We start from the raw sequence: 25,298 nt of genomic DNA on the forward strand, positions 1-25,298 counted from the left end.
AAAAGAGTTTTGAAACTTATAAACATGAAAATCAAAATACCGTGAAAATTGCATTCCAGACGTGAAATTAATTCAAACTGTTTGTATTTCTCACTGCATACCAATAACTTCGAGTTTAGGTTTAAAAAAAAACGTTTTGATAGTAAAGGAAACCTATTGAACTGATTTTTTTAAGGAAGTTAGGTTCTGAGATGCACATCCATCCTATGGTCTTCGATTTCTCGGTTTCTGCATTTTGATGTAATAAAACATTTCACTCGAAAGGTGCTGGGAAATGGCATCCAAATAGAAAGCAGATTCAAAGTGTTCATCTTTGTCAGTAGTACTTTGTTGAACGTAAGGATGAGTTTTATTTCATTGGAGATATTTTGTGAACAATTTAAGAAGATAAAACAGAAAAGGTTGAGTCTATGAAGACTAACTAGTTTTGAAATTTCATAAACATGTCAATCAAAATACCGCAGAATTATTATTCTAGACGTGAAATCAATTTGAACTGTTTGCTGGCAAAGAAAGCTCTTTCTTTTCATCGATAAACTGAAATTGAAAACTGCAAAATTAGGATTTCATGTTAAGCCAAGCTTATTGGAATAAACTTTTACAATGAATTTAAGTTCTAAGATGCATATTCATCCTATGGCGTCACAATCTTTCATTTCTTGATTTAATTTCTGCAATATGAATAGTTAAAACAGAAAACACTATTTCTTTGAGAAGTTACTAGTTTTGAAATTTCAAAAACATGTCAATCAAAATGCCGCAATATTATTATTCTAGACTTGAAATCAATTTAAACTGTCTGCTGGCAAAGAAAGCTCTTTCTCTGCAAAATTAGGATTTCACGTTAAGCTAACCTTATTGGAAAGAACTTTTTCAATGAATTTAATTTCTGAGATACATATTCATGTTGTGGTGTCACAGTCTTTCTTTTCTTGATTTCTGCATTTTGATAAGATGCAACATGCAACACTCGAATAGGAAAATAGTACAACTTTTCTTGCCTAAAGAGGTGCAGGTACATGCTATCTATACAGTAACTAGACTTAAAGAGTAAATCTCTGTAATGTACAGTTAGAATAAGTCTCCACTTTGTCTCCGGCAAATTCATTTGTAATGCCTCTTTCCGAATCCGTGTCACCTCGTACGATATGATAAAGCCAGTGCGCATACGCGATTAAGTTGTTTAATGCTTAATTAGTTAATTTTAATGAAAACAACCTGACGAAGAGCCTTTTCCTTTACATGCATACATCCCTTCTATTTATTCTATCACTATTAAATGATGTTACTGAAGTTAGCGTGCAAAACATATGGAAGTTATCTTTCTTTTTTCTAAGCGAGCACGAGCCGAGCGTGAGTCGAGCGAGAAATGCGCGAGGAATGGAGCGCCAAAAACTGAGTTGATCCAACTCTGTCGCGTGATTCTTATATCGCGTTTACCTTGCACTTCCTTCTGTTCGCTTCAAAGACGCAGAAATTAAAAACTGGAAAACACAGAAATATGCTTCTCGTGCATGTAAGATTGAAGACACTATTATTTTATTTCTGTCAGGGTAAAGGCAACGAATTTTGTAAAGCGGTAGCCAGGCTAATTTCAAAAAGGAAATTGCATAACATTTAGTCTATTATTCAGATTAAAAGGGAAATTTCGAGTTAGAGCGTTTGTCCATGAATCATCGAGATAATAAGCCTGTATGTCTGTAATGTCTGTAATGTCTTCTCTGTGTCTTCCCCCAATAAATTTTTCAACTGTTAATTAAAACAGACGAAACCCCATAGAGATCCGCATCTAAACAGTAAGTAAATTCGAAGAGTAAATCTCCAATGGAATTTAAAAATGAGTCTTCACTATGTCTCCGGTAAATTCAGTTGTGACGCCACTTTCTGATTCTATGTCCCCTCGTACGACTTGATAAAGCCAGTGCGCATGCGGAATAAAGTAGTTTTATACGTTAGGTAACTTAATTCTGAAGAAGAACCTTTTTTGATTTACCCTTGCATATGTCAATCACCCTTTGATTTCAATTAAGACGTATGCTTTAATAAATTTAATCTCTCTCAGGATTTTGATAGATGATACCAATCTCCAGAGCTTCCTCAGAGTATGACTCTACAGCCTTTTACAGACGAGCAGCTGAATTATTTCAAATTTGCCTCCATTGTACTCAATGAGTTCGCCACCGCTTTACGTCAGAAGTTTAAATGTATGTGGAACAACAGAATTGGACATCTTCCCGGATATCAACTGTGGGATGACTCCGTGGTGGTAAGAAATTTGTTTCTCAGTAAAGAGGGTGGAAAAACTAAAGTTCCTACACACACCTCCTATGAAAAATGGGATTGCACAGCTCTGTTTCAGGCAACCCTCCATGCAAGGTCGTTTGCTTTGCCGGATAGCAAAGGTCATAACAGGACACTTGATGAACTATACATAAGGTACCATAAAGTACCTCGTGGAAAGTTCCATGCATCTGTGGTTAGTCCAGGTGGAAATACAGCTGAAACATCCGCTCTTGCAATTGACCAGCTTCGACTGTTAAGAAACTCGCTTTGTCATTCAGACAGACCAGAGATCGATAAACCAACCTTTGACCAATACGTGCAGCGCGCTAAAGAAGCATTCAAAGCCCTTGGTATCAAGACAGATCCCATCGATGCCATCGCTGGATTGACAGAGTCTGATTTCCCCACCAAAGAAGTTCGCAGATTGGAAGAAAGTCTTAGACAGGAGACCAGATCATATATCGAGTGTCTCGAAGAAGTAAAATCAGGTATCGAAGAGATGAGATCAGATGTCAAAGAAATGAGATCAGATGTCGAAGAGGTTAGATCAAGTGTCGACGAATTAAAAGCCCAGGGGAATATTATAAAGGAAAAAGTTGAAGACCTCGCCGGTGATCCAAAGCGATACATGGATCAAGACCACACTGGTATAGTATATTAAAAGTTGTCTAGCTCTTAAATAAATGAATTATGCATTGCTGGAGAGTGTTCTTATCCGTTTTTATTTATTTATTTAATTAATCATTTATTTATTATCTAATGATATACATGAAAAATTTCTCAGTTCTGATTGGTTAAGATGAATGAAATCTTCAGTTAGTTCAGTGCAGAAGAGAGTTAATTCAGTGCAGAAGAGGGTCAATTCAGTGCAAAGAAAGAAACAAACCAGACATTCTGATTGGTCAGAATGATTTGTCAATGTCAAGGTCAATGTCACTTGCAGGGTTTGAATAAATTATTTTTGCACGTGATGCGCGCGCTTTTCTTCTGCGTAGTTATGAGAAGCTACCTCGTATTTTTTTTAATGTATATTATTAATATATAATCAGGATTTTATCGTTCAATTTGGAATAAATAGGCACTTGTAAATTTTTTCAAAGACCACAAATTGCACTCGCCCTACGGGCTCATGCAATTTTCTTAGTCTTTGAAAAAAATTACTCGTGCTTATTTATTCCAAATTGCACCCGAAATCATGTGATTACCTATACTAATTGTATTACAAGCTAATTGACGTATATAATACATGGGAAATAGATAAATGAAAAGGCGAGGAAGTCTCAAGAAGCCATGGAGGCTTTAATTAGACAAGTGTAAAGTACGGAAAAATCTTGATTAATTATCTAATATCAATAACCTTGCGACTGTTTTATAATTAACACTGACCGCTTTTCGGAGGCTATTCTTTGATTGTTTAAGGGATCTATTCCTAGCCGAGTTTGTAAACTCGTTGCATTGTTATCGAAACTTGTGTGTGTTGTTTGTGTGTAAGCCTGGACAAATCGATTTAAAATTTGTAATGCTGTAATCCCCCTCGTTAAGCTTAGGTGCTTTAGGGGGAAACAATGAGAAATATCTTCAAACAAAAAAAATACCTTCCTATGAGATTAACTGAGTATTTTGCAAATTAATTAAATAGGATCTGAGTAACCGTCTGAAAGATCTTATATTGTTAGACTCAATTATCGAATGAGGCAGAGAGTTCCACGATTTTGGTCCTTGGTATAAAATTGTGAATTGTTTGATGTTACTACAGACTTGAGAACGGCATAATTTTGAAAAGAAGACTTACTAGTAGAACTCCATACTACACTCTTGTAAATAAAATATGGATAAACTAAGGAATGATACAATAAGAAAAGAGGTTCGCTGATTACGTAAAACCTTTCATTATTTTGCATTCCTATCGTTTTATAAATGTTTGTACAAACGAAGTTAATATGCATTTTTCGTGTAAAATGCTATTCTATGAAAACAGCCAAAACTTTTCAACTTCCTCGATAATTGTGTTGTCAATTTCGAGAGGGCTTGTCGCTAGTGATCTTTTTCATTTAGGTCTAAAAATCATGATTTTGGTTTTTTCACATGAATGGACAACTTGTTAGCTTTTAGCAAAGTCGCAACGTGAGGAATTTATTCGAGGTAATCCACAAGAATTTTATGACTTCGGTTTTGGTATCGTCAGAAAAAAGAAAGAATTCAACATCTCTGATGATAATATGTATATCAAAGGATAATGGTAGACATAAGCAAATTGCCCAGTTCTGAAGCTTGCCTTCCTTGAAGTTTTTTACAACCTGAGCGAGCTCGTTTATTTGCATGCATGGGATCAAAACTTTGATGGAGGTATGAGGTATGATGGAGGACGAGACTGGCATTAGATATTCATAAAAAAGGTTTAAACGTTGGAACGATATTTCTCGCTGGATTTGAGCTAACGTTAGCGAAGAACTGGTAAAACCTGCTTCCAACAGGAAAGTTTTCGAGTGGGGGGACTAAAGAAGAATGCGCGAAGAAAATTTTTTTCCGATTTACTCCGATTTACTCCGATTTGCAAAAATGTGGGAGGGCTAAAGCCCCCCCCAGCCCCTCCCTCTGCGCGGTCTGTGTCCAATCTCTTCAGAATCAGTAATAGTCACACTGTATTCCTGCATTTGTAAAATCCTTATAGGTTTACATTTCGCGTGATTTATGGCACAATTTGGGATTTTCCATGTAGCTGTGATATCAATTTTTTATTTTTTAGCGCTTAGGGCTTCATGGCGTTGTTGTTTGTTTGTTTGTTTGTTTGTTTGTTTTTTTTTTTCAATTCTTATTTTTATATCTTTTATATCTTATCTTTTATATCTCCTTATAGGTTTACATTTCGCGTGATTTATGGCACAATTTGGGATTTTTCATGTAGCTGTGATATCAAATTTTTTATTTTTTAGCGCTTAGGACTTCATGGCGTTGTAGTTTGTTTGTTTATTTTGTTTTTTTTTTTTAATATCTTTGTAGGTATTAAGTTTGTCGTTTGACAGAGTGCTCAGATATTGTTTGTCGTTTTTAAACCGCATGCAAAAAACTTAATGGCCAGATTTGTATTGGTACCGTATGATGTGCATTTTTTACTATTTTTTCTTAAAACTACCGCCATTGCAATTGGCTCTTATATGATTCCATCTGTTTCTTTCTTTCAAGATTCAAAGCCATTCAATCCGCCTTCCAATCTTCCTTTAAAGATTCCACACTTCACTGGCCGTCAGAGAGAGTGTGAAGACATTGGTAGTCACTTGACTTCTAAAGGTACCCGGATTGTGTCAATATGGGGGTCGCCTGGTTTTGGTAAAACTTCTGTCGCAACTACTGTCGGACATCAACTCCAGTCTGGAGGACTACCAGTGTACTTCTTCTCCATGCGAGGACTCCAGTCAAAAGCTGATCTGACTTTAAAGCTTTTGAGCTTCTTTAGAAGACACTCCTCAAAAGATCAAATACCTCAGGGAATGTCCATAGACGATGAACTTTCCCTCTTTTTAAGCGAAATTTCAGTTGAATTTGTGATGATTCTCGACAACGCTGATGACTTACTCGAAAGTGGAGCTCCGAACGTGAAAGAGGATTTCATACAATTCCTTGAAGTCATCCTCAGTCAAGTCGAAAATGCATCATTTCTTATTACGACAAGGGGATCTCTCGAATTCCTAAATGTGCATTTCCAAGGCCATCACACATTAAGAATTCCAGCATTAGACGAGTACTTTTCTCAAAGTTTAGTGGGTGAACTACTCCCAAGTGCGACCATGACTGACCGCTCGAAAATTTCGAAAATCTGCGGGAACGTACCTTTGGCAATGAAACTGTTGTGTTCCGCCATTTCTGAAGATAATGCTCATCCGAGTCAATTTTTAAAGGAATTGGGTGAGTCTACGGAAAGAGACCCTGTCGACCTCTTAGACAAGCCAGACTATCCTAGCAATCTGCAATTGAATTTCCTAATTAAAACTTCCTTTGAGAGACTCTCTTTACCAGAAAAGGAGGCAATGGTATCTCTCAGTGTCCTTCCAGAGGACTTTAACCTCTCCGTTGCTGCAGCTGTTTTGGATGTCAAATCAAGTGTCGAGGCCAAGAAGGTGTTGCATAGACTTCGAAGGAAATCTCTCCTCGACTCCAGCTTCAAACCTGACTCATTTTCGATGCATAAGTTGCTTCTGTTGTTTGCAAGAGAAAGAGGCCAAAATGAAATGAAAGAAACGATGCTGAACTCCAAAGCACGTTTGTCTGCATATTACGTCTCTCTTTTCGAGAAGCTAAATGACCAGTTTTTGACAGGACATTCCATGCAAGCATTCGCTGATTTCTATGAAGAGAAGCAGAATATTATTCAGAGCCTAATTGCAACTTGCTCCGATCCTAAGTTATGTGACGTTGGATTTAACGTCTTGGTTAAAGCAGAACTGTTCATAGATTCTCTCTTCTGGTGTGAGGGAGCAACTATCCACAAAATTTACGATTATGCAATAAAAGCAGCTAAAAAGTTTGAAAAATACGTGTTCTACAGTCAGTTAATGGTGTCACTAGCATTCACTGAAGTGACTTGGGGGACACATGGAAGATCGATGACGTTTCTCTCTAAAGCCGAAGGCCATCCTTTGTCGGTAGACAAAGGAAAACTCCTGTGTTATAGAGGCATCTGTCAATTGGCATCAGGGAAAATAGACGACGGAGTTCAGAACTTACAAGAAGCTCTTTTATTGATGAGTGACAGCCCCGAACTGCACATTCTCAGAGTAATTGCATTGCAGATTCTTGTAACTTACTCTCGATCCGATGAAAAGAAAGCAATTGCATTAAAATGTTACACCAGAGCCTTTCAAGTATGCAGAGAATTAGGAGACACAAGTCTTCTTTTTATTCCCCCAGTGGATAAAAAAGAATTGAAAATTATCAAGGCTGGTCTGCTGGAACCAGATCTTACAACCAATCAACCACTTAGATTGGAAATGATTTGTGTTGTTAGCATAGCGACCCAACGGTTCTCGGATGATGAAACAAAGCAAGCAATAACCGATTCTGTGCTGAAGATGTCAAATCAAACAGAAAAACAGATCCTTCCACACTCAACTGGTTTATGGACCTTCCAGAGCAACGTTAATTCGACACTAAAGAATGTGTTAAATATTCCCAAAGAAGCAGCAAAATTTTGCGGAAAACGAATAAGTTATCATACAATGACCTTAAAGCAAGATGGAAAAGTTGACGCAGGAAATAAAACTAAACCCAACGAGAATATTGATTTAAATATGCATCAAGAAGGACTATTAAGAAGCTATTTAGACCATGGCCGCGCTCTTCATCAGATGCATAACTACTCTGGAGCCATGCAGTCCTTTCAAAGTGCCCTTGACATCGCAAAAGAACTCTTTGGAGAAGAAAGCCTAAACACAGCTGAGATTTACTTTTCTTCCGGAATAACACAGCATGATCTAAACGACTTCTCGTCAGCAATTCAATCCCAGCAGCGTGCCCTAGACATAAGAGTTAAACTGTTCGGGGAAGAACACCCAGACATACCTCAGATTTATTTTTCCCTCGGAGTAACACGACATGCTTCAGGGGACTTCTCGTCAGCACTTCAGTCCTTTCAGCGAGCTCTTGACATCAAAATTAAACTCTTCGGGGAAAAACACCCAGAAACAGCTGAGAGTTACTTTTCTCTCGGACAAACACAACATGCCTCGGGCGACTTCTCGTCAGCACTTCAGTCCTTTCAGCATGCTCTTAACATCAGAGTTGAAGTCTTTGGGGAAGAACACCCAGACACAGCTACGAGTTACTCTACTCTCGGAGTAACACAACTTGTCTCAGGCGACTTTTCCTCAGCGCTTCAGTCCCATCAACGTGCCCTTGACGTAAGATCTCAACTCTTCGGGGACGAACATTTAGACACAGCAGAGAGCTATTCTTTTCTCGGAGAAACACAACATGCCTTAGGCGACTTCTCATCGGCACTTCAGTCAAAACAGCGTGCCCTTGACATCAGAGTCAAACTCCTCGGAGATGAAAACCTAGGCACAGCACAGAGTTACTGTACTCTCGGAGTAACACAATGTGTCTCAGGCAAGTTATCGTCAGCGCTTGAGTCCCACCAACGTGCCCTTGAAATACGATTTAAAATATTCGGGGAAGAAAATCTAGACACAGCGCAGAGCTATTTTTCTCTCGGAGAAACACAACATGCCTCAGGCCACTTTTCATCGGCACTACAGTCCAAACAGCGTGCCCTTGACATCAGAGCTAAACTCCTCGGTGAAGAACACCCAGACACAGCTCAGAGCTATTTTTGTCTTGGACACACACAGCTTGCCTCTGAGGAGTTCTCTTCAGCACTTCATTCCATGCAGCGTGCTCTTGAAATCCGAGTTAAACTCTTCGGGGAAGAACACAAAGACACAGCTAATACTTACTTTTCTCTCGCTCAAATACAGTATGCTTCAGGCGACTTCTCGTCAGCACTTCAGTCCTTTCAGCGTGCACTTAACATCAGAGTGAAGCTCCTCGGGGAAGAACACTCCGACACAGCGAAGAGTTACTTTTCTCTTGGAGTAACACAACATGCCTTACATGACTTCTTGTCGGCATCTCAGTCCTTTCGTCGTGCACTTGACATCAGAGTTAAACTCCTTGGGGAAGAACACATGGACACAGCTCAGACTTACTTTTCTCTGGGAGTAACACAATATGCCTTACATGACTTCTTGTCGGCACTTCAGTCCAACCAGCGTGCTCTTGAAATCAGAGTAAAACTCTTCGGGGAAGAATGCCCGGACATAGCTCAAAGTTACTTTTGTCTTGGAATAAAACAATATGATTTACGTCAATTTTCGTCAGCATTTCAGTCCTTTCATCGTGCTCTGGACATAAGAATCAAACTCTTCGGGCAAGAACATCCAGATATTGCACATAGTTACTTTTTCCTCGGAGTAACACAACTTGCCTCATGCAGCATCCCGTCGGCACTTCAGTCCTTTAAGCGTGCTTTGGACATACGAATTAAACTCTTAGGGAAAGAACACCCAGACACAGCGCGAAGCTATTTTTTTCTCGGGGTAACACAATATGCCTTACGCGACTTTTTATCGGCACTTCAGTCTGCTCAGTATGCTCTTGGCATCAGAGTAAAACTCTTCGGGGAAGAAAACCCAGAAACAGCTTACAGTTATTTTTCTCTTGGACAAACACAACTTGCCTCAGACAACATTTCCTCAGCGCTTCAGTCCCATCAACATGCACTTGACATAAGAGTAAAACTCCTCGGGGAAGAACACCAAGACACAGCACAAAGTTACTATAGTCTAGGACAGACTCAACATGTCACAGGCGACTTTTCCTCAGCGCTTCAGTCCCTTCAACGTGCCCTTGACATAAGAGTAAAACTCTTCGGGAAAGAACACCCAGAAACAGCCCACAGTTACTTTTCTCTCGGAGTAACCCAACATGCTTCAGGCGACCTTTTGTCAGCACTCCACTCTGATCAGTGTGCTCTTGACATCAGAGTTAAGCTCTTCGGGGAAGAGCACCTAGAGACAGCTCACAGTTACTTTTCTCTCGGACAGACACAACTTTCCACACAAGACCTTTCCTCAGCGCTTCAGTCCCATCAACATGCCCTTGACATAAGACTAAAACTACTCGGGGAAGAACACCAAGACACAGCACAAAGTTACTATAGTCTTGGACAGACTCAACATGTCACAGGCGACTTTTCCTCAGCGCTTCTGTCCCATCAACGTTCCCTTGACATAAGAGAAAAACTCTTCGGGAAAGAACACCCAGAGACAGCCCACAGTTACTTTTCTCTCGGAGTAACCCAACATGCTTCAGGCGACCTTTTGTCAGCACTCCACTCTAATCAGTGTGCTCTTGACATCAGAGTTAAGGTCTTCGGGGAAGAACACCTAGAAACAGCTCACAGTTACTTTTCTCTCAGACAGACACAACTTGCCTCAGAGGACCTTTCCTCAGCGCTTCAGTGCCATCAACATGCCCTTGACATAAGAGTAAAACCCCTCGAGGAAGAACACCGAGACACAGCTCAAAGTTACTTTTCTCTCGGAGTAACCCAACATGGTTCAGGCGACCTTTCGTCAGCACTCCACTCCAAACAGCTTGCTCTTGGGATCAGAGTTAAGCTCTTCGGGGAAAAACACCTAGAAACAGCTCTAACTTACTTTTCTCTCGGACAGACACAACTTGCCTCAAATGACCTTTCCTCAGCACTTCAGTCCCATCAACATGCCCTTGATATAAGAGTAAAACTCCTCGGGGAAGAACACCAAGACACAGCACAAGGTTACTATGGTCTTGGACAGACTCAACATGTCATAGGTGACTTTACCTCAGCGCTTCTGTCCCATCAACGTTCCCTTGGCATTAGAGTAAACCTCTTCGGGAAAGAACACCCAGAAACAGCCCGCAGTTACTTTTCTCTCGGAGTAACCCAACATGCTCCAGGCGACCTTTTGTCAGCACTCCACTCTAATCAGTGTGCTCTTGACATCAGAGTTAAGCTCTTCGGGGAAGAACACCTAGAGACAGCTCACAGTTACTTTTCTCTCGGACAGACACAACTTTCCTCACACGACCTTTCCTCAGCGCTTCAGTGCCATCAACATGCCCTTGACATAAGACTAAAACTCCTCGGGGAAGAACACCAAGACACAGCACAAAGTTACTATAGTCTTGGACAGACTCAACATGTCACAGGCGACTTTTCCTCAGCGCTTCTGTCCCATCAACGTTCCCTTGACATAAGAGAAAAACTCTTCGGAAAAGAACACCCAGAAACAGCCCACAGTTACTTTTTTCTCGGAGTAACGCAACATGCTTCAGGCGACCTTTTGTCAGCACTAGACTCTGATCAATGTGCTCTTGACATCAGAGTTAAGCTCTTCGGGGAAGAACACCTAGAGACAGCTCACAGTTATTTTTCTCTCGGACAGACACAACTTGCCTCAGAGGACTTTTCCTCAGCGCTTCAGTCCCATGAACATGCCCTTGACATAAGAGTAAAACTCTTCGGGAAAGAACATCCAGAGACAGCCCACAGTTACTTTTCTCTCGGAGTAGCCCAACATGCTTTAGGCGACCTTTGGTCAGCACTCCACTCTGATCAGTGTGCTCTTGATATCAGAGTTAAGCTCTTCGGGGAAGAACACCTAGAAACAGCTCACAGTTACTTTTCTCTCGGACAGACACAGCTTGCCTCAAATGACCTCTCCTCAGCACTTCGGTCCTTCCAACATGCCCTTGAAATAAGAGTAAAACTCCTTGGGGAAGAACACCAAGACACAGCACAAAGTTACTATGGTCTTGGACAGACTCAACATGTCACAGGTGACTTTTCCTCAGCGCTTCTGTCCCATCAACGTTCCCTTGAAATAAGAGAAAAACTCTTCGGAAAAGAACACCCAGAAACAGCCCACAGTTACTTTTCTCTCGGAGTAACACAACATGCTTCAGGCGACCTTTTGTCAGCACTCCACTCTAATCAGTGTGCTCTTGACGTCAGAGTTAAGGTCTTCGGGGAAGAACACCTAGAAACAGCTCACAGTTACTTTTCTGTCGGACAGACACAACTTGCCTCAGAGGACCTTTCCTCAGCGCTTCAGTGCCATCAACATGCCCTTGACATAAGAGTAAAACTCCTCGGGGAAGAACACCGAGACACAGCTCAAAGTTACTTTTCTCTCGGAGTAACCCAACATGGTTCAGGCGACCTTTCGTCAGCACTCCACTCCAAACAGCGCGCTCTTGAGATCAGAGTTAAGCTCTTCGGGGAAGAACACCTGGAAACAGCTCACAGTTACTTTTCTCTTGGACAGACACAACTTGCCTCAAATGACCTTTCCTCAGCACTTCAGTCCCATCAACATGCCCTTGATATAAGAGTAAAACTCCTCGGGGAAGAACACCAAGACACAGCACAAGGTTACTATGGTCTTGGACAGACTCAACATGTCACAGGTGACTTTACCTCAGCACTTCTTTCCCATCAACGTTCCCTTGACATAAGAGTAAAACTCTTCGGGAAAGAACACCCAGAAACAGCCCACAGTTACTTTTCTCTCGGAGTAACCCAACATGCTTCAGGCGACCTTTTTGTCAGCACTCCACTCTGATCAGTGTGCTCTTGACATCAGAGTTAAGCTCTTCGGGGAAGAACACCTAGAGACAGCTCACAGTTACTTTTCTCTCGGGCAGACACAACTTTCCTCACACGACCTTTCCTCAGCGCTTCAGTCCCATCAACATGCCCTTGATATAAGGGTAAAACTCCTCGGGGAAGAACACCAAGACACAGCACAAAGTTACTATAGTCTTGGACAGACTCAACATGTCACAGGCGACTTTTCCTCTGCGCTTCTGTCCCATCAACGTTCCCTTGACATAAGAGAAAAACTCTTCGGGAAAGAACACCCAGAAACAGCCCACAGTTACTTTTCTTTCGAAGTAACCCAACATGCTTCAGGCGACCTTTTGTCAGCACTCCACTCTAATCAGTGTGCTCTTGACATCAGAGCTAAGCTCTTCGGGGAAGAACACCTAGAGACAGCTCACAGTTACTTTTCTCTCGGGCAGACACAACTTTCCTCACACGACCTTTCCTCAGCGCTTCAGTCCCATCAACATGCCCTTGATATAAGGGTAAAACTCCTCGGGGAAGAACACCAAGACACAGCACAAAGTTACTATAGTCTTGGACAGACTCAACATGTCACAGGCGACTTTTCCTCAGCGCTTCTGTCCCATCAACGTTCCCTTGACATAAGAGTAAAACTCTTCGGGAAAGAACACCCAGAAACAGCCCGCAGTTACTTTTCTCTCGGAGTAACCCAACATGCCTCAGGCGAACTTTTGTCAGCACTAGACTCTGATCAATGTGCTCTTGACATCAGAGTTAAGGTGTTCGGGGAAGAACACCTAGAGACAGCTCACAGTTACTTTTCTCTCGGACAGACACAACTTGCCTCAGAGGACTTTTCCTCAGCGCTTCAGTCCCATCAACATGCCCTTGAATTAAGAGTAAAACTCCTCGGGGAAGAACACCGAGACACAGCTCAGAGTTACTTTTATCTCGGAGGAACCCAACATGCTTCAGGCGACCTTTCGTCAGCACTCCACTCCAAACAGCGCGCTCTTGAGATCAGAGTTAAGCTCTTCGGGGAAGAACACCTTGAAACAGCTCACACTTACTTTTCTCTCGGACAGACACAGCTTGCCTCAAATGACCTTTCCTCAGCACTTCGGTCCCATCAACATGCCCTTGACATAAGAGTAAAACTCCTTGGGGAAGAACACCAAGACACAGCACAAAGTTACTATGGTCTTGGAAAGACTCAACATGTCACAGGTGACTTTTCCTCAGCGCTTCTGTCCCATCAACGTTCCCTTGACATAAGAGTAAAACTCTTCGGGAAAGAACACCCAGAAACAGCCTGCAGTTACTTTTCTCTCGGAGTAGCCCAACATGGTTCAGGCGACCTTTTGTCAGCACTCCACTCTGATCAGTGTGCTCGTGACATCAGAGTTAAGGTCTTCGGGGAAGAACACCTAGAAACAGCTCACAGTTACTTTTCTCTCGGACAGACACAACTTGCCTCAGAGGACCTTTCCTCAGCACTTCAGTGCCATCAACATGCCCTTGACATAAGAGTAAAACTCCTCGGGGAAGAACACCGAGACACAGCTCAAAGTTACTTTTCTCTCGGAGTAACCCAACATGGTTCAGGCGACCTTTCGTCAGCACTCCACTCCAAACAGCGCGCTCTTGAGATCAGAGTTAAGCTCTTCGGGGAAGAACACCTAGAAACAGCTCACAGTTACTTTTCTCTTGGACAGACACAACTTGCCTCAAATGACCTTTCCTCAGCACTTCAGTCCCATCAACATGCCCTTGATATAAGAGTAAAACTCCTCGGGGAAGAACACCAAGACACAGCACAAGGTTACTATGGTCTTGGACAGACTCAACATGTCACAGGTGACTTTACCTCAGCACTTCTTTCCCATCAACGTTCCCTTGACATAAGAGTAAAACTCTTCGGGAAAGAACACCCAGAAACAGCCCACAGTTACTTTTCTCTCGGAGTAACCCAACATGCTTCAGGCGACCTTTTGTCAGCACTCCACTCTGATCAGTGTGCTCTTGACATCAGAGTTAAGCTCTTCGGGGAAGAACACCTAGAGACAGCTCACAGTTACTTTTCTCTCGGGCAGACACAACTTTCCTCACACGACCTTTCCTCAGCGCTTCAGTCCCATCAACATGCCCTTGATATAAGGGTAAAACTCCTCGGGGAAGAACACCAAGACACAGCACAAAGTTACTATAGTCTTGGACAGACTCAACATGTCACAGGCGACTTTTCCTCTGCGCTTCTGTCCCATCAACGTTCCCTTGAAATAAGAGAAAAACTCTTCGGGAAAGAACACCCAGAGACAGCCCACAGTTACTTTTCTCTCGGAGTAACCCAACATGCTTCAGGCGACCTTTTGTCAGCACTCCACTCTAATCAGTGTGCTCTTGACATCAGAGCTAAGCTCTTCGGGGAAGAACACCTAGAGACAGCTCACAGTTACTTTTCTCTCGGGCAGACACAACTTTCCTCACACGACCTTTCCTCAGCGCTTCAGTCCCATCAACATGCCCTTGATATAAGGGTAAAACTCCTCGGGGAAGAACACCAAGACACAGCACAAAGTTACTATAGTCTTGGACAGACTCAACATGTCACAGGCGACTTTTCCTCAGCGCTTCTGTCCCATCAACGTTCCCTTGACATAAGAGTAAAACTCTTCGGGAAAGAACACCCAGAAACAGCCCGCAGTTACTTTTCTCTCGGAGTAACCCAACATGCCTCAGGCGAACTTTTGTCAGCACTAGACTCTGATCAATGTGCTCTTGACATCAGAGTTAAGGTGTTCGGGGAAGAACACCTAGAGACAGCTCACAGTTACTTTTCTCTCGGACAGACACAACTTGCCTCAGAGGACTTTTCCTCAGCGCTTCAGTCCCATCAACATGCCCTTGAATTAAGAGTAAAACTCCTCGGGGAAGAACACCGAGACACAGCTCAGAGTTACTTTTATCTCGGAGGAACCCAACATGCTTCAGGCGACCTTTCGTCAGCACTCCACTCCAAACAGCGCGCTCTTGAGATCAGAGTTAAGCTCTTCGGGGAAGAACACCTTGAAACAGCTCACACTTACTTTTCTCTCGGACAGACACAGCTTGCCTCAAATGACCTTTCCTCAGCACTTCGGTCCCATCAACATGCCCTTGACATAAGAGTAAAACTCCTTGGGGAAGAACACCAAGACACAGCACAAAGTTACTATGGTCTTGGAAAGACTCAACATGTCACAGGTGACTTTTCCTCAGCGCTTCTGTCCCATCAACGTTCCCTTGACATAAGAGTAAAACTCTTCGGGAAAGAACACCCAGAAACAGCCCGCAGTTACTTTTCTCTCGGAGTAGCCCAACATGGTTCAGGCGACCTTTTGTCAGCACTCCACTCTGATCAGTGTGCTCTTGACATCAGAGTTAAGGTCTTCGGGGAAGAACACCTAGAAACAGCTCACAGTTACTTTTCTCTCGGACAGACACAACTTACCTCAGAGGACCTTTCCTCAGCACTTCAGTGCCATCAACATGCCCTTGACATAAGAGTAAAACTCCTCGGGGAAGAACACCGAGACACAGCTCAAAGTTACTTTTCTCTCGGAGTAACCCAACATGGTTCAGGCGACCTTTCGTCAGCACTCCACTCCAAACAGCGCGCTCTTGAGATCAGAGTTAAGCTCTTCGGGGAAGAACACCTAGAAACAGCTCACAGTTACTTTTCTCTTGGACAGACACAACTTGCCTCAAATGACCTTTCCTCAGCACTTCAGTCCCATCAACATGCCCTTGATATAAGAGTAAAACTCCTCGGGGAAGAACACCAAGACACAGCACAAGGTTACTATGGTCTTGGACAGACTCAACATGTCACAGGTGACTTTTGCTCAGCACTTCTTTCCCATCAACGTTCCCTTGACATAAGAGTAAAACTCTTCGGGAAAGAACACCCAGAAACAGCCCGCAGTTACTTTTCTCTCGGAGTAACCCAATATGCTTCAGGCGACCTTTTGTCAGCACTCCACTCTGATCAGTGTGCTCTTGACCTCAGAGTTAAGCTCTTCGGGGAAGAACACCTAGAGACAGCTCACAGTTACTTTTCTCTCGGGCAGACACAACTTTCCTCACACGACCCTTCCTCAGCGCTTCAGTCCCATCAACATGCCCTTGATATAAGGTTAAAACTCCTCGGGGAAGAACACCAAGACACAGCACAAAGTTACTATAGTCTTGGACAGACTCAACATGTCACAGGCGACTTTTCCTCAGCGCTTCTGTCCCATCAACGTTCCCTTGACATAAGAGAAAAACTCTTCGGGAAAGAACACCCAGAGACAGCCCACAGTTACTTTTCTCTCGGAGTAGCCCAACATGCTTCAGGCGACCTTTTGTCAGCACTCCACTCTAATCAGTGTGCTCTTGACATCAGAGTTAAGGTCTTCGGGGAAGAACACCTAGAAACAGCTCACAGTTACTTTTCTCTCGGACAGACACAACTTGCCTCAGAGGACCTTTCCTCAGCGCTTCAGTGCCATCAACATGCCCTTGACATAAGAGTAAAACTCCTCGGGGAAGAACACCGAGACACAGCTCAAAGTTACTTTTCTTTCGGAGTAACCCAACATGGTTCAGGCGACCTTTCGTCAGCACTCCACTCCAAACAGCGCGCTCTTGAGATCAGAGTTAAGCTCTTCGGGGAAGAACACCTAGAAACAGCTCACAGTTACTTTTCTCTTGGACAGACACAACTTGCCTCAAATGACCTTTCCTCAGCACTTGAGTCCCATCAACATGCCCTTGATATAAGAGTAAAACTCCTCGGGGAAGAACACCAAGACACAGCACAAGGTTAATATGGTCTTGGACAGACTCAACATGTCACAGGTGACTTTACCTCAGCACTTCTTTCCCATCAACGTTCCCTTGACATAAGAGTAAAACTCTTCGGGAAAGAACACCCAAAAACAGCCCGCAGTTACTTTTCTCTCGGAGTAGCCCAACATGCTTCAGGCGACCTTTTGTCAGCACTCCACTCTGATCAGTGTGCTCTTGACATCAGAGTTAAGGTGTTCGGGGAAGAACACCTAGAGACAGCTCACAGTTACTTTTCTCTCGGACAGACACAACTTGCCTCAGAGGACTTTTCCTCAGCGCTTCAGTGCCATCAACATGCCCTTGACATAAGAGTAAAACTCCTCGGGGAAGAACACCGAGACACAGCTCAAAGTTACTTTTCTCTCGGAGTAACCCAACATGGTTCAGGCGACCTTTCGTCAGCACTCCACTCCAAACAGCGCGCTCTTGAGATCAGAGTTAAGCTCTTCGGGGAAGAACACCTAGAAACAGCTCACAGTTACTTTTCTCTTGGACAGACACAACTTGCCTCAAATGACCTTTCCTCAGCACTTCAGTCCCATCAACATGCCCTTGATATAAGAGTAAAACTCCTCGGGGAAGAACACCAAGACACAGCACAAGGTTACTATGGTCTTGGACAGACTCAACATGTCACAGGTGACTTTTGCTCAGCACTTCTTTCCCATCAACGTTCCCTTGACATAAGAGTAAAACTCTTCGGGAAAGAACACCCAGAAACAGCCCGCAGTTACTTTTCTCTCGGAGTAACCCAATATGCTTCAGGCGACCTTTTGTCAGCACTCCACTCTGATCAGTGTGCTCTTGACCTCAGAGTTAAGCTCTTCGGGGAAGAACACCTAGAGACAGCTCACAGTTACTTTTCTCTCGGGCAGACACAACTTTCCTCACACGACCCTTCCTCAGCGCTTCAGTCCCATCAACATGCCCTTGATATAAGGTTAAAACTCCTCGGGGAAGAACACCAAGACACAGCACAAAGTTACTATAGTCTTGGACAGACTCAACATGTCACAGGCGACTTTTCCTCAGCGCTTCTGTCCCATCAACGTTCCCTTGACATAAGAGAAAAACTCTTCGGGAAAGAACACCCAGAGACAGCCCACAGTTACTTTTCTCTCGGAGTAGCCCAACATGCTTCAGGCGACCTTTTGTCAGCACTCCACTCTAATCAGTGTGCTCTTGACATCAGAGTTAAGGTCTTCGGGGAAGAACACCTAGAAACAGCTCACAGTTACTTTTCTCTCGGACAGACACAACTTGCCTCAGAGGACCTTTCCTCAGCGCTTCAGTGCCATCAACATGCCCTTGACATAAGAGTAAAACTCCTCGGGGAAGAACACCGAGACACAGCTCAAAGTTACTTTTCTTTCGGAGTAACCCAACATGGTTCAGGCGACCTTTCGTCAGCACTCCACTCCAAACAGCGCGCTCTTGAGATCAGAGTTAAGCTCTTCGGGGAAGAACACCTAGAAACAGCTCACAGTTACTTTTCTCTTGGACAGACACAACTTGCCTCAAATGACCTTTCCTCAGCACTTGAGTCCCATCAACATGCCCTTGATATAAGAGTAAAACTCCTCGGGGAAGAACACCAAGACACAGCACAAGGTTAATATGGTCTTGGACAGACTCAACATGTCACAGGTGACTTTACCTCAGCACTTCTTTCCCATCAACGTTCCCTTGACATAAGAGTAAAACTCTTCGGGAAAGAACACCCAAAAACAGCCCGCAGTTACTTTTCTCTCGGAGTAGCCCAACATGCTTCAGGCGACCTTTTGTCAGCACTCCACTCTGATCAGTGTGCTCTTGACATCAGAGTTAAGGTGTTCGGGGAAGAACACCTAGAGACAGCTCACAGTTACTTTTCTCTCGGACAGACACAACTTGCCTCAGAGGACTTTTCCTCAGCGCTTCAGTGCCATCAACATGCCCTTGACATAAGAGTAAAACTCCTCGGGGAAGAACACCGAGACACAGCTCAGAGTTACTTTTATCTCGGAGGAACCCAACATGCTTCAGGCGACCTTTCGTCAGCACTCCACTCCAAACAGCGCGCTCTTAAGATCAGAGTTAAGCTCTTCGGGGAAGAACACCTTGAAACAGCTCACACTTACTTTTCTCTCGGACAGACACAGCTTGCCTCAAATGACCTTTCCTCAGCACTTCGGTCCCATCAACATGCCCTTGACATAAGAGTAAAACTCCTTGGGGAAGAACACCAAGACACAGCACAAAGTTACTATGGTCTTGGAAAGACTCAACATGTCACAGGTGACTTTTCCTCAGCGGTTCTGTCCCATCAACGTTCCCTTGACATAAGAGTAAAACTCTTCGGGAAAGAACACCCAGAAACAGCCCGCAGTTACTTTTCTCTCGGAGTAGCCCAACATGCTTCAGGCGACCTTTTGTCAGCACTCCACTCTGATCAGTGTGCTCTTGACATCAGAGTTAAGGTCTTCGGGGAAGAACACCTAGAAACAGCTCACAGTTACTTTTCTCTCGGACAGACACAACTTGCCTCAAATGACCTTTCCTCAGCACTTCGGTCCCATCAACATGCCCTTGACATAAGAGTAAAACTCCTTGGGGAAGAACACCAAGACACAGCACAAAGTTACTACGGTCTTGGAAAGACTCAACATGTCACAGGTACCTTTTCCTCAGCGCTTCTGTCCCATCAACGTTCCCTTGACATAAGAGTAAAACTCTTCGGGAAAGAACACCCAGAAACAGCCCGCAGTTACTTTTCTCTCGGAGTAGCCCAACATGCTTCAGGCGACCTTTTGTCAGCACTCCACTCTGATCAGTGTGCTCTTGACATCAGAGTTAAGCTCTTCGGGGAAGAACACCTAGAAACAGCTCACAGTTACTTTTCTCTCGGACAGACACAACTTGCCTCAAATGATCTTTCCTCAGCACTTCGCTCCCATCAACATGCCCTTGACATAAGAGTAAAACTCCTTGGGGAAGCACACCAAGACACAGCACAAAGTTACTATGGTCTTGGAAAGACTCAACATGTCACAGGTGACTTTTCCTCAGCGCTTCTCTCCCATCAACGTTCCCTTGACATAAGAGAAAAACTCTTCGGGAAAGAACACCCAGAGACAGCCGAGAGTTACTTTTCTCTCGGAGTAGCCCAACATGGTTCAGGCGACCTTTTGTCAGCACTCCACTCTAATCAGTGTGCTCTTGACATCAGAGTTAAGGTCTTCGGGGAAGAACACCTAGAAACAGCTCACAGTTACTTTTCTGTCGGACAGACACAACTTGCCTCAGAGGACCTTTCCTCAGCGCTTCAGTGCCATCAACATGCCCTTGACATAAGAGTAAAACTCCTCGGGGAAGAACACCGGGACACAGCTCAGAGTTACTTTTATCTCGGAGTAACCCAACATTCTTCAGGCCACTTTTTGTCAGCAATCAACTCCAAACAGTGCGCTCTTGATATCAGAGTTAAGCTCTTCGGGGAAGAACACCTTGAAACAGCTCACACTTACTTTTCTCTCGGACAGACACAGCTTGCCTCAAATGACCTTTCCTCAGCACTTAAGTCCCATCAACATGCCCTTGACATAAGAGTAAAACTCCTTGGGGAAGCACACCAAGACACAGCACAAAGTTACTATGGTCTTGGACAGACTCAACATGTCACAGGTGACTTTTCCTCAGCGCTTCTGTCCCACCAACGTTCCCTTGACATAAGAGTAAAGCTCTTCGGGAAAGAACACCCAGAAACAGCCGAGAGTTACTTTTCTCTTGGAGTAGCCCAACATGCTTCAGGCGACCTTTTGTCAGCACTCCACTCTTATCAGTGTGCTCTTGACATCAGAGTTAAGGTCTTCGGGGAAGAACACCTAGAAACAGCTCACAGTTACTTTTCTCTCGGACAGACACAACTTGCCTCAGAGGACCTTTCCTCAGCGCTTCAGTTCCATCAACATGCCCTTGACATAAGAGTAAAACTTCTCGGCGAAGAACACCAAGACACAGCTCAGAGTTACTTTTATCTCGGAGTAACCCAACATGCTTCAGGCGACCTTTCGTCAGCACTCCACTCTAAACAGTGCGCTCTTGAAATCAGAGTTAAGCTCTTCGGGGAAGAACACCTTGAAACAGCTCACACTTACTTTTCTCTCGGACAGACACAGCTTGCCTCAAATGACCTTTCCTCAGCACTTAAGTCCCATCAACATGCCCTTGACATAAGAGTAAAACTCCTCGGGGAAGAACACCAAGACACAGCACAAAGTTACTATGGTCTTGGACAGACTCAACATGTCACAGGTGACTTTTCCTCAGCGCTTCTGTCCCACCAACGTTCCCTTGACATAAGAGTAAAGCTCTTCGGGAAAGAACACCCAGAAACAGCCCGCAGTTACTTTTCTCTTGGAGTAACCCAACATGCTTCAGGCGATCTTTTGTCAGCACTCCACTCTGATCAGTGTGCTCTTGACATCAGAGTTAAGCTCTTCGGGGAAGAACACCTAGAGACAGCTCACAGTTACTTTTCTCTCGGACAGACACAACTTGCCTCTGAGGACTTTTCCTCAGCGCTTCAGTTCCATCAACATGCCCTTGACATAAGAGTAAAACTTCTCGGCGAAGAACACCAAGACACAGCTCAGAGTTACTTTTATCTCGGAGTAACCCAACATGCTTCAGGCGACCTTTCGTCAGCACTCCACTCTAAACAGTGCGCTCTTGAAATCAGAGTTAAACTCTTCGGGGAAGAACACCTAGAAACAGCTCACAGTTACTTTTCTCTCGGACAGACACAACTTGCCTCAAACGACTTTTCCTCAGCGCTTCAGTCCCATCAACATGCCCTTGACATAAGAGTAAAACTCCTCTGTGAAGAACACCAAGACACAGTGCAAAGTTACTATGGTCTTGGACAGACACATCATGTCACAGGCGACTCTTCCTAAGCTCTTCAATCCCATCAACGTTCCCTTGACATAAGAGTAAAACTCTTCGGGAAAGAACACCCAGAAACAGCCGACAGTTACTTTTCTCTCGGAGTAGCCCAACATGCTTTAGGCGATTTTTTCTCAGCACTCCACTCTGATCAGTGTGCTCTTGACATCAGAGTTAAGGTCTTTGGGGAAGAACACCTAGAAACAGCTCACAGTTACTTTTCTCTCGGACAGACACAACTTGCCTCAGAGGACATTTCCTCAGCGCTTCATTGCCATCAACATGCCCATGACATAAGAGAAAAACTCCTCGGAGAAGAACACCGAGACACAGCTCAGAGTTACTTTTCTCTCGGAATAACCCAACATGCTTCAGGCGACCTTTCGTCAGCACTCCACTCTAAACAGTGCGCTCTTGAGATCAGAGTTAAGCTCTTCGGGGAAGAACACCTTGAAACAGCTCACTGTTACTTTTCTCTCGGACAGACACAACTTGCCTTAAAGGACTTTTCCTCAGCGCTTCAGTCCCATCAACATGCCCTTGACATAAGACTAAAACTCCTCGGGGAAGAACACCAAGACACAGCACAAAGTTACTATAGTCTTGGACAGACTCAACATGTAACAGGCGACTTTTCCTCAGCGCTTCTGTCCCATCAACGTTCCCTTGACATAAGAGTAAAACTCTTCGGGAAAGAACACCCAGAAACAGCCCGCAGTTACTTTTCTCTCGGAGTAACCCAACATGCTTCAGGCGACCTTTTGTCAGCACTCTACTCTGATCAGTGTGCTCTTGACATCAGAGTTTAGGTCTTCGGGGAAGAACACCTAGAAACAGCTCACAGTTACTTTTCTCTCGGACAGACACAACTTGCCTCTGAGGACTTTTCCTTAGCGCTTCAGTTCCATCAACATGCCCTTGACATAAGAGTAAAACTCCTCGGGGAAGAACACCGAGACACAGCTCAGAGTTACTTTCATCTCGGAGGAACCCAACATGCTTCAGGCGACCTTTTGTCAGCACTGCACTCTAAACGGTGCGCTCTTGAAATCAGAGTTAAGCTCTTCGGGGAAGAACACCTAGAAACAGCTCACAGTTACTTTTCTCTCGGACAGACACAACTTGCCTCAGAGGACTTTTCCTCAGCGCTTCAGTCCCATCAACATGGCCTTGACATAAGAGTAAAACTCCTCGGGGAAGAACACCAAGACACAGCACAAAGTTACTATAGTCTTGGACAGACTCAACATGTCACAGGGGAGTTTTCCTGAGCGCTTCAGTCCCATCAACGTGACCTTGACATAAGAGTAAAACTCCTCGGTGAAGAACACCAAGACACAGCACAAAGTTACTATAGTCTTGGACAGACTCAACATGTCACAGGCGACTTTTCCTCATCGCTTCAGTGCCATTGACGTGCCCTTGACATAAGAGTAAAACTCCTCGGAGAAGAACACCGAGACACAGCTCACAGTTACTTTTCTCTCGGAGTAACACAATTTGCGTCAGGCGACTTCTCTTCTGCATGTCAGTCCTTTCAGCGTGCTCTTGACATAAGAGTTAAGCTCTTTGGAGAGGACCACCCAGACACAGCTCACAGTTACTATTCTCTCGGAAAGATAAAACACGTTCTAGGTGACTTTTTGTCTGCACTTCAGTACCATCAACGAGCCCTTGAAATAAGGGTTCATCTCTTTGGGAAAGAACACCAGGACACCGCTCAGAGTTACTTTTCTCTTGGACAAATACAACATGCTTCAAGCGACCTTTTATCGGCACTTCAATCCTTTCAGCTTGCTCTTGAAACCCGAGTTACACTCTTCGGGGAAGAACATCCAGACACAGTTAAGAGTTACTTTTTTCTCGGAGAAACACAACATGCTGCAGGCGACCTTTTAGCAGCACTTCAGTCGAAACAGCGTGCTCTTGAAATCCGAGTTGCACTTTTCGGGGAAGTACATCCAGACGCAGCTCAAAGCTGCTATTCTCTTGCAATAACACAATTAGCCTTACGAAGTTTCTTGTCAGCACTAAAATCATTTTGGCGTTCTTTGCAAATTAGTTAAACTATTCGTAAAAAAGTTCGCAGATACAGAGCTGAGTTATTTTTTATTCAGAATATACTACGAACAACAGTGACAGGGCGAATTCTCCAGCTGCACGTTAATCTACGCGGTGCGCACTTGAAATTTAAAACTGCTGAGGATAGAACATCGAGTGATTGCTTAAACTTTTCGCGATAGAGCAGTAGAGGATATACCGAACAACTATATCAAAGAGTAATAATAAGTATAAATCATTCTTGTTTGTCTCACGATATAGTCACTTCGGATATGAGTCGCGACGGTACTGACTGCATACTGCTAGTCTTCATCAGGCGATAAGGTCGACTGGTTTCGGGTCTCTATGTCTAGTTATTTAATTGAGGTCTAATTTTTAAAAAGCACTGCCTTAAGTTTGGTTTCATCCTTCTTGGAAAACCATCAAGGCTATTTAGTTAAAAACAAGAGCTCACTGAGTACTAGGTTTAGGGAATAGGGAAGAGATGAGATACTCCCTTGACCTTCCCTAGGAAATATAACGTAAGCCTTTCAGACTCGATCTTCGCCTGTTCTAAACATCATTCTTATATATTAAAAGAATTCTATTATATGTTTGAGTCGAATGCAAATGGTCAAATCATTAATCAATTTGCAATTTGAATGCTTAATTGGAAACACCGGCTAAAACAAAACAGAATATGCATATTATTGGATACGCATATTATCGGATATTGACAGTTACCCATTTGATCAGTGATCAGCATGCTACTATTTCACTTTGTATGAGGCTGGCTCAGTTGCAACTTAAAGAGGGTATTTTATTACGGGGGGGGAGGGGATAAATTTCCAAGAAGAAGATAGAAGTAAATAAATTCCCAAGAGAAGATAAAAAGTAGACATTCGGAAACTCAAATAGTTAACAAGTAATTTCATGATTTACAAGTATGAAATAAATTTGCAATTTGAATGCCCAATTGGAAAAACTGGCTGGCTATGAGGCTGGCTCA

At 43.7% G+C, this 25,298-nt stretch overlaps 2 protein-coding genes and 1 pseudogene across 2 annotated transcripts; all 3 read left to right on the forward strand.

Annotated features, from left to right (window-relative positions):
- The first annotated feature begins 1,318 nt into the window (after nucleotides 1–1,318).
- LOC148720853 (uncharacterized) lies at nucleotides 1,319–18,957 on the forward strand. Its single transcript, XM_088737867.1, is given in 4 exon segments — nucleotides 1,319–2,930; nucleotides 5,467–12,425; nucleotides 12,427–13,678; nucleotides 13,931–18,957. Coding segments are annotated over 4 exon segments (14,046 nt in total). The 5' UTR covers nucleotides 1,319–2,104; the 3' UTR covers nucleotides 18,940–18,957.
- On the forward strand, nucleotides 18,940–24,704 carry LOC148720854 (uncharacterized; the record flags this gene model as incomplete). Its single annotated transcript, XM_088737686.1, has 2 exons — nucleotides 18,940–22,428; nucleotides 23,311–24,704. A coding segment is annotated over one exon (3,321 nt), but the record flags the coding sequence as incomplete, so codon positions are not given.
- LOC148720855 (uncharacterized) lies at nucleotides 22,261–24,704 on the forward strand (annotated as a pseudogene).
- Nucleotides 24,705–25,298: the final 594 nt, after the last annotated feature.

This window comes from Stylophora pistillata, chromosome 11 (genome assembly GCF_964205215.1).
Source record: "Stylophora pistillata chromosome 11, jaStyPist1.2, whole genome shotgun sequence".
Lineage (NCBI taxonomy): Eukaryota > Metazoa > Cnidaria > Anthozoa > Scleractinia > Pocilloporidae > Stylophora > Stylophora pistillata.